General features: G+C 39.9%; 2 protein-coding genes and 1 long non-coding RNA gene across 3 annotated transcripts in view; 2 read left to right on the top strand and 1 right to left on the bottom strand.

The window, feature by feature from the left end:
• The window catches only part of LOC118410421 (lysosomal aspartic protease-like), a 13,718-nt gene extending 9,501 nt beyond the window's left edge, over positions 1-4,217 (bottom strand). Inside the window, exons 1-2 of the mRNA XM_035812136.1 lie at positions 4,203-4,217; positions 3,825-4,010 (exon numbers count right to left, since the gene is read on the bottom strand). Of these exons, the coding sequence (XP_035668029.1) occupies positions 3,825-3,880 (56 nt within the window). The 5' untranslated portion in view covers positions 3,881-4,010; positions 4,203-4,217. The remainder of the gene's footprint in view (positions 1-3,824; positions 4,011-4,202) is intronic.
• A 780-nt stretch (positions 4,218-4,997) lies between these two features.
• LOC118431371 (major facilitator superfamily domain-containing protein 6-like) lies at positions 4,998-11,889 on the top strand. The gene is made up of 2 exons (XM_035842511.1): positions 4,998-5,132; positions 11,522-11,889. Exons 1-2 carry the CDS (start codon positions 5,078-5,080, stop codon positions 11,887-11,889), a joined length of 423 nt encoding a protein of 140 aa, XP_035698404.1. The 5' UTR covers positions 4,998-5,077.
• On the top strand, positions 8,589-10,384 carry LOC118410025. Its single transcript, XR_004830515.1, has 2 exons — positions 8,589-9,515; positions 9,973-10,384. It is a non-coding gene; the product is annotated as an uncharacterized LOC118410025 (long non-coding RNA).
• Positions 11,890-15,490: the final 3,601 nt, after the last annotated feature.

Raw genomic sequence — 15,490 nt, 5'->3', positions numbered from 1 at the left:
GTTCAACACCAGTAAATCAGTAACCACAATTAGTTCAGAGCTGTGTTTTGCAACATAACCCATAGAGATATGACTCATTACACATGCAAAATTTCATCTAGATCAGACAACTGGAAGTGGGTCAGGGGTCAATCATTACTTATTGAATGCCCCTCGTATAAAGGGGGACATATACGTCAGAGCACTACAGCCATCACTGCCAGTAGGCGCTATAAACTTCATGGCACATTTGACCAATTGCTGACGTCACGTATCCACAAGATCACGTGGTGATAAGATCACGTGTCTGTAACTATCGCCATCATGACATGAGTATTGATCCTGAAGAGGGCAACAGTGTTTGTTAAAAAATTGATCCGTGTATATGTTTGTGTTAGAGGAAAGTTTAGCATTGTACTATTATTGATAATTATCCTGCCCATATCAAATTTCATTTGTATTGTCTCTGTTTTTGACAGCAGGGCTAGCCCTTTGTAATAGCCACAGGCTAGTTGAGCAGTCCTGACTGTGCGTGCTAAACAGAAAATCCAATAAATAGTTAAATATTGGTGTCTCGCTTATGCTTAGGTCACAGTTAGAAAATGGGGTCCTGCCGGGCAGTTCACGGGCTGTTTTTGGAACTTTCGTAAGTGACTCCTACATAGCCCCATGGGACTCCTTGCGGCTACCGGGCTTTTTGAGGGCCTATGTTTACGACTGCCGCGGCACCTGCTGTACTCTGAGCTGAGGGAGGGGTCGAGACCTCGTGGTCGTCCGCGTCTCCGCTTCAAGGACACGGTCAAGCGGCGCCTTGGTTTGGCCGGTGTCAGCCATCAGCAGCTGGAGACATTGGCAAGTGACCGGGCCAGATGGCGCATAGTGGTAAGGGAGGGCACTGAAGCGGTTCACAGAGGATGGGAAGTCAAGGAGGCTGAAAGAAGACACCGACGGCATGTGGCCATCAGCAAAAAAACCCCTTTGAACTACCCTTTGAATCAGGGCTTTAGCCAGCTCGAGATTTTTTTCCGTCAGCCAATTCCCATTGACGGAAAATTCTTGTCAAGAATCTTTTTTTTTCCGTCATCGCGTAAAAATTTCCGTCATTGACTGCAAAAATGTCTACCTCGTCCGATATAAATGTTGTCATTGGGAGAAAATATGACACCACGCTGACGTTTTGTAATAATGTGAACAGTAAAACATCGTTTCTTTGCGTTTTCCCCGCAAAATCACGGCGCTAAAATCAACTCGCGGGGTATGCAAATCTAACATTACATATTCTCAATACGCACTGTTGATTGGTTGGTCGTAACATCTGGAGGGGCGTCTCCCCAGATCCCGCGCTCTGATTGGTAAAGCTATGGATACCGACCCACGATGCACCGCGCGCACCAGCGTTCAAATATTTTATTTGTTTGAAAATGTTACATTTGTAAAGGCAGGAGAACGCTATATTTTTCTATTACACGACAATTTTCTAATTAGGAACACAATTACTCAAATACTCTTTTGAGAAAACATTCATTCATATACTGATTTATGGTGCATTTGGGGGAATATAGGCGTTCAATTAACCCGGAAGTGTGCCATAACAACAACGTGGCGTGGGTATCTCATCTGTGTCGCTGCAAAATTAGCGTTTTCTCGTCAAAACAAAAACAAAATTCCCGCTGAAGAGAACCGTGCAACATTTTAGATCCTAAAGAATATGTTTTTGATCAAACTATTTCTGGATAGCATGATGTGCCGGTTCTTTTAGCTGCGACTGGCACCTTGCGTTGTCGCAAGCGGCGCGGCTGGGCGAGCGAAAATAATTTGTACGGCCGCCAGCCCCGGCACGCTAGCGTACAAGTTAGGTTTTGATGAGTGTCAAGATTCCAAACAAAGTTCGTAGAATGCACTGTTCTAGGAGTGAGACCTTGAAAAACGGGTTTTTAATGAGATTATCGTATGCGAAAGGGTGCCGACACACAATCGTCTACAATCATGACAATAGCAAAACAAACAGTGTGTGGCTTTCCGACAATGGGCTGTCCGGGCGTCCCCAAGCCGTAGCTTCCCTCTTTTCAACTTCGCCTCCTTGCTTCAATCAACGATTTTTTTCCGTCAAGGTTGACGGAATGGTTGAAATTTTTTTCCGTCACACGCAGCAAATTTCCGTCAATTGACGGAAAAACGGACGCTGGCTAAAGCCCTGCTTTGAATTGAACTTCTAATTGAACTATCAATTTAACTCTGAATTGAAATTGGACTTTTGCTATTTGCTAAGTTGCAACTTTAAGTCTATGTAATTTTGTATTTGTGTGCATCGCAATCAAAATCTTTTTGTCGTAAAGTTCTTGCGTAGTTTGTCATAGTCTGTTAAAGACTGACTGACATATATGTTTGTTTTGAGCCTTTCTACATGTACGTACACACAGCGTTATTTGTATCTAAACGGGTACCAGTACTTATTCGATTCATGAATCTTTTTATTAAGATTAAATGTTTTCGCGCTAGTGTGGGGTGCGAAACATATTAGATATTCCAATGGAAAACTTACCTACAGTGGATAAATACCCACTGTTGATAGGAATAGCGTCAACATATTGTACTTTTGAGCCTTCGTATGTGCCACAACATACCTATACGGTTACCAGTCTTTCCTGTTATCAGTGAATCTGTTACTAAGATAAAATGCATATATTGACGAATAAAAAAAAAAACTTATTTCAACGGGGAACATACCCAGAGTGGATAGAAACATCTTCTACATATTGTACTTTTGGGCCTTCGTATATACGTAATTAAACGGGTACCGGTCTTTCCACTTATAATTGAGTCTGTTATTAAGATAAAATGCAGATATTGACGAATGAATACTTTTTTTCTTACCTGTGTAGGGCGCGAAACCTAAGTGGATATCCCAATTATACCCAATGCGGATAGAAATAGCGTCTACATATTGTACTTTTGAGCCTTCGTATATGCCCCACTTAACTCAGGTGTAAATGAGTATCTAGTGGCCTTGTGTGGCTTGGTGGGGCTATGTGGCCGAGACAGGCCTTAGGGGCATGTTCGGGCGTGACGCAACCGCCATGACACACGAGTCGGGGGTAGGAGGAACCCCCAACATCCTTGGTCGAAGTCCTCCTAGGAGACGGATACTCCGAACAACAAAGCTGCATCTGCTGGAGCCGCCTCACACGTTGCATACAGTTGCGCCTGTGAGACTTAGTGCTCCAGTAGACGAGAGGGTGGAGAAGGAATTGCACACCTCTCCTTCGCCATAAAAAGTCATGTGCAGGTCAGGCAAACAGGCAAATAGCCTGTCTGCCTCCTCATCTGTCCAATCGACAGCAAAAAATGCCCCAACATACCTATACGGGTAACAGTTTTCCCACTTATACGTGAATCTGTTTCTAAGATAAAATGCACATAGTGACGAATGAATAAATGTTATCTTTATCTTGTGCGTGGCCAGGGCGTGCAAACTTAGTAGATACATGTATTTGAATGAGAAACATACACACAGTGGATAGCAGTAGCGTCTACACATTGTACTCTTGGGCCTGCGTACATGCGTAATTGTACCTATGCGGGTACCAGTCTTTCTACTTCCATGAATCCATTTCTAAGATAAAATGTACATAGTGACGAATGACTAAAATGGTATCTTATACTTGTGCAGGACGCGAAACTTTTAAGTGGATATCCCAATAAGAAACATACCCAGATTGGATAGAAAAAAAATTACGTAAATTGTACTTTTGGGCCTTCGTACGTGCCTATACGGGTACCGGTCTTTCCACTTTTTTTACATAAAGTGCACGTAGTGCAGAATGAATCAAATGTTTGTTTCTCACCTGTGCAGTGCGCTCGCAATTGCCACAATGGCAAGTAGAACATACAGGACCTTCATAGTGTCAGGGATCGGAGGAGACCCTCTGTACAACAGTGTTCAGGATCAGGGCGAGAAGAGGGCGTGTTGTTCAGAACAAGAGGACGACGCCGTGTGGTTCTTGGTGCCGCTCAATTAGACACGCCTGCAACTGAGCAAGAGGTGATGACAGGTGAAAGGTCAAACGTTGCACAGACTACTCGGCCAAGTAAACAATGTTCAAAATATTGCCGTTTGATTCTTTGAAACCAGCGTCCGTAAGCTTTATCCCAAAAAAAATTTCATCAGGTTGGTAGAATATAGCATATAGGAGAATTATTGCACACAACCAGGATATACTTACTGTGCTTACGTTTCGGCGTCTATCAGACACCTACCTCAGAGTTTCTGATTAGAGTTCTGCTTTCCGCCGCTATATGTAGCCGATGTAGGTGGCGCTTTTGTGGCGAGAACACAATCCCAAACGTGGCAAAGTTTGTATCCCCAAGTAAGTGTGAGCGCAACAGAAAATCGGCGAAAATATAACACAACAGTGACACAATGAACGAACCCCGCAGCGACGCTTGCGTGACGCGAGTGTAGTGAGAGTGGACCTTAAGGTCCGGTCGCTACTCCGCTCTTAGGGAGCGGACCAAAGGTCAGTCAATGAGATTCTGCTATAACGGTAGTGTTCACACTCTGAGTAGTTCCTACATGCTCATATAGATACGAATTTTTATCTGTGTTTATTTGTTTCTCTGTGTGTGTGTGTGTTTTAACGAAGGATGCTATAGATGATAACGTTACCTAAGGTAAGTATTTATCTGTGTGGTCGGTGAAGTCCAGTGCACATGTATATTGTAGGCCCTTCCTCTATACTGCAAGCGTACATTCTGTGCACAAAATGTGGTAATCGGGTTCTCATATAACCTGAAGTAACCCCATAACCCCAGGGTCAAACTGGATTGGTCGACCTAGTAAAGGGGATTAATTAAAGACTAGAAACAATTGTTATTGATTTCAAGGTACCAGAATAGAAGAAAAAACTATTAAAATAACATTTAATGATGAATAAATATATTTTTTTCTTAGATTATAATGTTGGTTACAATCATATTCTGCCTAGCATATATTGGCCTCTGCCCCCTTTTCTACGAATGTAATAGTCTTACCTTTGGATGACCTCTTGCATTGATTGGTTTTCACGTGTGCGACAGAAGCCAAGACAAACTGTGCAAAATGATCGACTGCAAGCTTGTGACGTTAAAGATTTACTATTTCTTATTCTTTGGAGGTAAGAAGCATCGTTTTAGAGATATGTGTACTAGATAATGTGTGAATGGGGGGGGGGGGGGGGAATATATTCTGGAGTGGTAACATTACGTTTTATTCTTTGCATCTCTTGAGTTAACGTTAACTTTGGCTCGATGATTCGATATTTATGGCCAAAGGTTCTCTATGCTGGGAAAGGGGGATTTTTATGGTCGAGTCAAATTGAAAGTCCTGCAATCCTATATACCTCACTTATAATGTAATATAACACAGGGCTTTAGCCAGCTCGAGATTTTTTTCCGTCAGCCAATTCCCATTGACGGAAAATTCTTGTCAAGAATCTTTTTTTTTCCGTCATCGCGTAAAAATTTCCGTCATTGACTGCAAAAATGTCTACCTCGTCCGATATAAATGTTGTCATTGGGAGAAAATATGACACCACGCTGACGTTTTGTAATAATGTGAACAGTAAAACATCGTTTCTTTGCGTTTTCCCCGCAAAATCACGGCGCTAAAATCAACTCGCGGGGTATGCAAATCTAACATTACATATTCTCAATACGCACTGTTGATTGGTTGGTCGTAACATCTGGAGGGGCGTCTCCCCAGATCCCGCGCTCTGATTGGTAAAGCTATGGATACCGACCCACGATGCACCGCGCGCACCAGCGTTCAAATATTTTATTTGTTTGAAAATGTTACATTTGTAAAGGCAGGAGAACGCTATATTTTTCTATTACACGACAATTTTCTAATTAGGAACACAATTACTCAAATACTCTTTTGAGAAAACATTCATTCATATACTGATTTATGGTGCATTTGGGGGAATATAGGCGTTCAATTAACCCGGAAGTGTGCCATAACAACAACGTGGCGTGGGTATCTCATCTGTGTCGCTGCAAAATTAGCGTTTTCTCGTCAAAACAAAAACAAAATTCCCGCTGAAGAGAACCGTGCAACATTTTAGATCCTAAAGAATATGTTTTTGATCAAACTATTTCTGGATAGCATGATGTGCCGGTTCTTTTAGCTGCGACTGGCACCTTGCGTTGTCGCAAGCGGCGCGGCTGGGCGAGCGAAAATAATTTGTACGGCCGCCAGCCCCGGCACGCTAGCGTACAAGTTAGGTTTTGATGAGTGTCAAGATTCCAAACAAAGTTCGTAGAATGCACTGTTCTAGGAGTGAGACCTTGAAAAACGGGTTTTTAATGAGATTATCGTATGCGAAAGGGTGCCGACACACAATCGTCTACAATCATGACAATAGCAAAACAAACAGTGTGTGGCTTTCCGACAATGGGCTGTCCGGGCGTCCCCAAGCCGTAGCTTCCCTCTTTTCAACTTCGCCTCCTTGCTTCAATCAACGATTTTTTTCCGTCAAGGTTGACGGAATGGTTGAAATTTTTTTCCGTCACACGCAGCAAATTTCCGTCAATTGACGGAAAAACGGACGCTGGCTAAAGCCCTGATATAACATGACCTCGAGAAGCCCAGACCTAGACGCTGTCCAGATTCACGGGTCTGACTATATACCGCAAACCAGCGCAAACCAGCGCAAACGGGTCTATTATGCAGTATTCATGGGACAATGGCCTTGTTTAACGCTCTAAATACACTGTCTGTGCAATGAGAGATTAAAAAACACGGCAAATTATAAGTTTTTACCAGTTTTTTTTTTAGTTATTCCGCTTGTTTCAAGTTCGAAAGGATTTCTGGCCGCCATCTTGGATCATCCGTGTAAGGGGTCTAGATGGGGAAATTATCGGTACCTTATTTACTTAGAAAATACCTTCATGGCTTGGCGCAGGTGCTTTTGACAGCTAAAACATGTCAAAAATCCACGGTGGCATGATTCCAATGCCCATCACTCGTATATGCGTACGGCTAACACTCACTTTCACGGGGGGCTGGAGCGCTCGGTCTCGCAACCCATAACCCTAGCTAAAAAATGTCAAAAACCGCGGCTACGTCATCAGAGCTATCGCTCTTCATCTCCCTAATTTTGAAGATAATCTCATTCACTTTTGACTCAAAAGATAGTGCCAAAGTGCAATTTTCCCATCCAGACCCCTAACACGGAAGATCCAAGATGGCGGCCAGAAATCCCTTCGAACTTGAAACAAGCGGAATAACTATTAAAAAAAAGGGGTAAATACTTATAATTTGCCGTTTTTTTAATTAAATATCGCACAGACAATGTGCTTATAGTGTATTTAGAGCGTCAAACAAGGCCGTTGTCCCATGAATACTGCATAATAGACCCGTTTGCGCTCGTTTGCGCTCGTTTGCGGTGTTTAGGCATACCGCAGATTCACCCCGTTCCCCGGATCCAACTTTTGTTCCTCCAGACTTTATTCTTGCTAGTCGGGCCGGATTCTTCCTTTCCCTACCTTCCCAATTCCCTTACCTTCTTGGACGGGCGATAAAAACAACTCCAGAAGCCCAAAGGTAATCCACGACAGGGCCTGAAACAACAAAGCTCTATAATTTACAAAAAACACCGGGCCGCCATCTTCTGCAGATTGTTGTTGTTGTCTGTTCCGCCTGACCCCGACGTGACCCTCAGCAGCTCATTCGTGCACCGCGGTTTCTTCAGCTTGAGTCCAGAGTTTCAATGACACTGAGGCTGAAGAAACCGCGGTGCACGAGTTGTATGGGTAGCAGGCAATTTTTGTGACAACTTGCACGTTGTTTAATAGGATGTTTGGCTCAGAACCCATAGGTCTTAGGTTCGATTCCCCCGACATGCTGCCAATTTTTCATTACTTCTCTATGGGAAAAGCACTGACAATTCAGGTTAATTTCCTCACTCCACCTAGGTTGATAACAATACTGCAGTACAATTAAACCAGTCAAAATTGCCCTGAGGAAGGTGACAGACGGTCACCGAAACATCGGTGGAAATAAAGCTGTGGTTGTGTAAAAAGAGTGTCTTTACTCATAAACATTGGTATTTGCATGCATACACTACCAAAAATGGTTTTTCTTATTTTTCTTGTTTTCTTATGGAGAGAAAGATTTTCTTCGGTAAAGAAAATTCAAGGAATGTAAGAAACCCTCTGCAAAATCTCTGTATGTTGGTTCTTGGAGAAAGAGTTTTTCTCTATTTTTTCTTAAGTGAAGAAAGTATTTCTATTAAGATACTTGCCAACAAGAATTTTCTGGAAATTTAAGAAAAACTTTATTTTTCAATCTTCCCATAAGATTCATTTTCTCTAAGATCAAACAGAGTATTCCATAGATTCTAACCGTAAGATCTTTAATCTTGTCATTTTCAATTTCTACATAAAATCTTGGTTTGCTAGAAGAACATTCTTGACTTTTCTTGATTTTCCTATCCAGGGAGTTTGAGAAAGATGATTCTTGTTTTTCTTTCTAACAATTAAGAAGATACAAGAACTTTTTTCTTCACTTTCTTGACCAAATAATGTTAAGAAAAAGAAGAAAAAAAGAAACTGTAAACCAAGATATGACAAGCATAAAATTCACAAATGTTCTTCTTTTCCTTATCCAGAAAGTTTAAGAAAGATAATTCTTGATTTTCTTGGTTATGTTTAAGAAGATACAAGAATTCTTTTCTTCACTTACTTGATCAAATATAGGTTTGAAAAATTATAAAATCAAGAAATCAAAACAAAAAGTTACAACTGAAGCATAAAATTCTTTAATGGTATGTTTTCCTTATTCAAAAAGCTTAAGAGAGATGCTTCTTGTTTTTCAAGTGGTAATGTTTAAGATATACTAGAATATATTTCTTAACTTTCTTGATTAAGGAAAACAAGATATTTTTTTGGGTTCATGGCACCTAGAGGTAGTTGCAAGATATAACATTTAGTTGAATAGTATGGTAACCTTTCTTTTGAAATTTCTGTTGGTGACCAAGCTATGTTTAGTTCAAAGTTATGTTAAACTTTGCTTTCCTCAAATCAAAACCCATTTGGTGTCTTTGTTAAGAATTAGTCTTGGTAACAAGAAAACATTTCTTGATTTTCTAGCCTATCTTGTCATGTGACTTTTTCTGAACTCCTGATTGGTTTATTTGTATCTCAGAGTACTGTTGGGCTACCCCAGGTGGTCCATCTCTATTTTGAACAGTTATAAGAAAATATTTCTTAACATTTCTTATTTTTCTAGCCTCTCTGGTCATGTGACTTTTTCTGAACCCCTGATTGGTTGATCTGTATCCCAGAGTACAGTTGGGCTACCCCATCTCCATTTTGAACAGAGTGACAGTTGCAGCAGCTCAGTTCACTACTCTTTGTATCAGTTGATGACTCATGTCAGTTTTACAGTCAAAAGTAAGGTAAAAGGGACCATGATCATGTGAGGCACTGGTGACTGGGTTCAATTTGCTAAAAATCTATGCAGCGGAAACAGCTGGGAACCAGATATGAAGGATAAGGTAAGTGTGCCCCCCTCCCCCACCTTGAAATACTTCAAGATAAAAGAAGTCCATGCATAGACTTTAGAGTATAGGGTTCAAAAGCAACAAGGCACAGAATCTTGACAAAGCAGTAGATATGGAGAGGCAAGAGTTGTTTCCATAGCTACTAGTATATCCACCTTTTGGCTGCCAAATTCTATGTGCACATAATTGTATGTCTAACCAAAATAATCGTTGGGAGATTCCATTTCATATCACAGGGTTAGTCTGCTGTATTTCGGTTCAAAAACAAATTTCATTACGGTATCAAGTAAACATACATATCTATAGGTGTCACCAGTGGGTTAAAGAATAGGTATATAGTACAGTGCATTACTGAAATTAATATATATTATTCAAAATTGTTTACTTGATACCTTTTTTGTTGTTTTGTGTAAGACTACGAAGTAACAAAGGTCTTTCACTTTTTCTCTAGGTGTCTGGAGGTTTTGACCACACCAAATGTCAAGAATGAAAAGTTCACTGCAAGGGTTTACTCTATTTTGGAATGTGATACTCTGTAACCATATGGAATTATAGTTATATCTAGTAAGTTTATAAATTATGGCCTTAGCATATTCCGCTACAAAACAGCTACATGTACACTGCCATTTAAGTAAATGCAGTAATATTGCTGTAAATACTTCTTTGAGAAGGGTAATGAATTCGAGACTCTTCTTCTTGTACGTATATCAAGATAAATAATTGGCAATTTGAATGTAAAGGAATTATTGATGTTTGTCTGGGACTGTCATCGTAAAAGTATTTCCATTCAAAGACTGTTACTATTGTGATCATACTTCATAAGTCTTATGTAAGAATGTGGTAATAAATATTCCTATACTATACACATAATTTGTTGAGATTTCTTACTCTAACATTTTTGTAGTTGCTATTAACTATTTAGTGATTTTCTGTTTTTAAGTATTTGACAGCAGGAATGATTGTTCAAGAAAGTGAATCTCAATGCAAGAGACATTTTCTTGGTGTGTCTTTAGGAAGGAAGAAATTCTTGAACCAGAAGCTGATTCTTGGTGCAAGTAAAATATTCCTGGTGCGAGATTTCCAGACTTGTACAGAGAATCACTGTCTAAGAGTAAGAGTATCAGTCTTAAGATTAGAGAGGAATTCTTGAGCAAGATCCTGAATCTTAGCACAAGATGCATATTCTGTTAACTGGTAACTTAGTTCTTTAGGACAGAAAGGTTTCCTTGCTTCCAAATAACTTTCAAGAAACTGATTCTAGGTTTGACCTGCTACCAGAATCTTAATCTTTGTACAAGATAATATATATTTGGTTTAAGACATCTATTCTTAAGGACGGAAGGTTATTCTTGTTGAAAGAATCTAAATCTTCATACAAGATGCATAATATGGTTAGTGCAAGAAGCAACAAGAAATTGATTATTAAGGACAGAAAGATTTTCTTGCTACAAGAACCTTTCAAGAAACATAATCTAGGTTTTCCTGCTATAAGCTATTTAATCTTTGTTCTAGAATAAGATGATTATTCTTAGTTTAGAGAACATTTACAGGTTTAAAACTATGATTAGATATAAATTCTGTACCACAGAATCATTCTTGCCACAAGAAGATTTATCTTAAGTTTTTAGTCCCGAAATTTAAGAAAGAACAGCTTGGCCTGAGAAAAATATTCTAAGAAAACTTTCACCTTCTAACTGACATTTTCTTATTTTCTTATTTTCTCACACAGAGAATAATTTTCTTTGTGGAAGATAACTTTTCTTCCACAAAGATAAATAAGAATGGCATTTTTGGTAGTGTATGTAGACCTGTATGCAGGAAATCAGACTGTGCTTCATGTTGGGATATACGGAAACACACCAAATTCTTTAACTTTCTGCCATGGGGCGTAACCACACATAAAATGGTCGGACCACACTGGACAGCATTTTCCGCTGTCTGAACTGGACCTGTCTTTCTGACAACTCCTTTTAAATTGTTTGTACCTTCTTTTGTTGCAGGTATTGCATGCTTTGTTCCCTACATCTCTGTGTACCTACGACAACTCGGCCTCCTGCCCTACCAGGCTGGTATCATCAGCGGAACCTACCCTTTCTTCACCTTCCTCCTCAAGCCTATCCTCGGTGCTGCAGCAGACAAGTTCGACAGACACAAGCAGATACACATGCTGTGCCTCTTCTTAACATACTGCCTCATGTTTTGTACTATGTTCGTGCCTCCGGTGAATAGGGGGCAGCTACAAATCGGCAATGACTGTATCTCGTGCGAGTCATGCTGTGGAAATTCTACGACAGAACATACGCTCTTGCGGTCTCCAGTGCTACTGTTGCTAGGGGGGGACACTATTTTGCAAAAATGCAGTTTTTGATCAAATACGCACCTAGAAATATGGAGACGGTCCATCTGAATATGAAAATGTAAAAATTTTGTAAATCTTTAATTGCTAACCCCCCTGTACATACCCCCTGAAGTTTTTAAGTTGACAATGTACTGAACTAGTATAACGCTATACTGCCAAACACGCTTAATGCCTTAAAAATTGTACTTTGGGATCCTTGGCACAATATTTGACTTCAAGAGATCATTGTGGATATCTGCACCTCCACATGTATTTCCTAGCTAAATATGGACTATTCCAAAGTCACCCCCATGGCAAAAATGGACTAGTCCAAACTAAAAATTGGACGAAACGGGCTACACTATCATAGAATGGGCAAAACATGTGGTCACATAGCATTCTATGACTTAGATTCTCTTCTTTGTGATTACTCTACAAATTTTGAAATCATGTACGGTAACTAAGGGTGGGTACCGGGACGGTGTGCCGGTATAAAACAGGTTTATCGTATTAGACCGGTCCGGAAAAACCTGACCTGAAAAAATTTGGTGGACAGGATGTTGGAGCTATTGGAAAATGAACATATTATATGATCAGGCATTCACACGTTTTCAGACTTACCTTTACGTCCAATAAAATAACAAGAGTGAAGTATAGTATAGTATAGTCTGTAGTCATTTCTACCATTTTTTACAGTCAATCAGAGGCAGTTAGCCTTAAAGGATTTTAAAACGCCATTGGTAGTCAAATACCCCGCAAAGCAGATTTCTTTGTAGCGAAATGGACCATTGTTTTGAGTATCACAAGTTTTCACATACTGAATCAGGTTCTGGTCCGGACCTGGACCTGATCCTCTGGACCTGAACCGGATCTGGATTTTCTGTACCGTTACCCACCCCTATTAGGCACCCCTGTAGTTACATGTAACTAATGTTTTATCCTATCAAGAAATAAATACTTATGCATGTAGGTGGGGGGAAAGTGGTGTTCCAACTGAAAAAAAAATTCAGGTTACTTGGATTTAGAATTACGTTGCACCAACCAAAATGCATTTTCACATGTAAAGGTGGATATTTAGAGCACTCAGTTGCTGCAGGTAAAGGATACAGCCTTCGGGTTCATCTTTAAGGAGAGGTTTTAACAGACAAGGAAAGACGAAGAAGTTTGTAGTGTCTTTGTCCAAGTGGCAACCACAATTACCAATCTAAAGTTACAAGGGTACTGAAAAAGAAAAGAGAACCTGTATCAATTAGACAGTACAGTAGAGAAGGCAGGAAAGGACATTATCTCCTACACTGCACACTCTACCAGCCAAAGAAGTTGTTTGTTATCGGCTGTCTCCAATATAATAGTAGACCTAAAGCACCTCAACGTTACTACTTTATGTTCTTTACTGTTATCAGGATCAACATCTCTTTCACATCTACAAACCTGTAATATTTTTGATTTTGTCAATACTTATATCCATTTCACAGGCAGGTTCTCCTAATTGATGCAGCACCAACTTTGTCTTGTCTAAATTTACTTTTCTGTTATCCATTCTGTACTTATGTATGTATGTGGTTTACTATTCTTGTTTTATGCATATGTTTCTTGAGTAGAAGGCTTAATATAAGCAATTTGTGCTTTCTGCCTCATACTCTCAAAACACATGTAAATATTAAATATATAAAGGACGCAGGATACCAGAGAGTCTAGTAGCTTGGTAGAGAAATGAAGAGGAGCTTAAGAAGCAAGGACTCAATGAGAAAGAGATTGCAAACATTGCTGTTGATTGGAAGAGAGATAAAGACTTATAAACCCTGAAACCCAAGATGGATTTTTAACATCAGCAGCAGAAGTTGATATGTAAGTGTAAAGCTGGCCCAACTCAAGAACACAGTGAGCACTGTCACTACCGATAACCACAAAAAATCCATCTGCAACACCCATCTGCGATCAACCTAAAATTGTACTTGAACAATGCAAAAAATATGTTACATTCCATTGACACCATCTACAATGAGTGTAAATTTGACTATGGTTCTTTTGATTCTGTTGTAAATACAGGTACCAATAAAACATTGTTGAAATTCAGTATCGCAGGCATCTTGCTTGCAATGAGAGATATAGTATGTATATGTACAGGGAGAGAGCTTGGGAATAAGTCAACTGTTGCTTTTCTGTCCATACTTCACGACACATATGAAAAACACTGGTTTTAAGCTTGGCAAAAAAAAACTGTGTTTTTGTAACCTTGAAACAATGATTCTTTTTGAAATTGCCCAATTCCTTGGCATCCAGTTGCTGAAAATTTTACCACTATTCTTGTGAAGCTTAATACACTTGTAGTTGATCTGGGTACTCTTTATTATTCTCAGCAATTGTCAAATTACTGCCCTGCCGTGACTTTCCTGTTTTGGGCCAAATAATGGAAATTCGCCCCAAGACTTGCTGCCCTGTTGCCATGGCAACCAAGATTATTAAGCCAAAACCCAGTAGAAAAGTATCTTGGAGTGTAATGTATCTTTAATCACACAAAACGTGCAAAAAGAACTGAAGTAATGTAGTCAGTGCTTGCAGATCCTAGCAACGTCACACAAGTACATGGCGAGGGGGCTATCCAAACTTCAGGGGGTATGTACAGGGGGGTTAGAGTTTTACAATTGCCTAAATTTTGTGATTTCTGTGTTTATATAGATCATCTCCATATTTTGAAATGCGTATTTCAAAAAGTTTGTATTAATGTCCCCCCCTACTGTTGCAAGCTCAAAGACTATGTAACTGTTCCGTTCTTGAGAAAGATGACAGTTTACTTCAGACAGACCATAAGAACATGACAGAACAAAGTCAAAACAGTATAGTGTTACTGCTGCGGTGCCTTACAGAAAGTGAATGTTTTTTCTGCCCTTGTAATGCTACAGAGCAGAACTGCGATGCAGAACGCAGTGAAACAGAAACAAACACAGACACAAACCTTGGAACAACTTTCTGGATTCTTTTCTTTCTCATTGTGCCAGCACAGGCCTTTCAGAACTCTTCGGTATCGCAAGCAGACGCTCACACCATGCAGAAACTAAAGAACAACCCCTCCGATTACGGCAAACAGCGGTTGTGGGGTGCGACCACCTTGAAGTTAGCAGCCGTTTCGGCAGCCGATTCCAGCAGCCGATTCCAGCAGCCGATTCGAGCTATAGTAAAGCTAGCATCCGATTCGAACACATCACTATTTATCATTATTTTCTTATTTATCCCATTTATCAGATTTTCCCAGTAAAAAAGTGACCTAAACGAATAGAACAACGCTTCCTTGAAGACGTTGGTGAATAATTTTAAAGTCAGAATATTTTAGAAGGACAAAAAAGGAGAAAAATAAAGAAAATGATCATAAGAGCGTCCTCTGTTGACAATAGTGGAAACTGCAGGTAATCTTAAGCTGCAGGTCATGATGGCTAAAAGTATTTTTAAAAGCTTAGCTAACGATCTATTACGTCTTAGAAAAGTTTTAAAACTTACCTACTAGATTTGATTAACCTTCCACATGGACACTTAAGTAGGGTTTAAAACTTCCCGCCACAATTGCTACTGTAGACAGTAGACTCCATACTAATATAACTGAATTAGGCAGGTAAACTAGGATTTAAAATGTCCT

This window comes from Branchiostoma floridae, chromosome 2 (genome assembly GCF_000003815.2).
Source record: "Branchiostoma floridae strain S238N-H82 chromosome 2, Bfl_VNyyK, whole genome shotgun sequence".
Lineage (NCBI taxonomy): Eukaryota > Metazoa > Chordata > Leptocardii > Amphioxiformes > Branchiostomatidae > Branchiostoma > Branchiostoma floridae.
The sequence above is the reverse complement of the archived record's forward strand: the minus strand, read 5'-3'. Positions and strand labels throughout refer to the sequence as shown.

Coding starts and splice junctions, on each gene's coding strand:
- LOC118431371 (XM_035842511.1), top strand. CDS start 5,078: ATGATCGACTGCAAGCTTGTGACGTTAAAGATTTACTATTTCTTATTC. Junction 5,133..11,521: donor CTATTTCTTATTCTTTGGAG/GTAAGAAGCATC, acceptor CTTTTGTTGCAG/GTATTGCATGCTTTGTTCCC.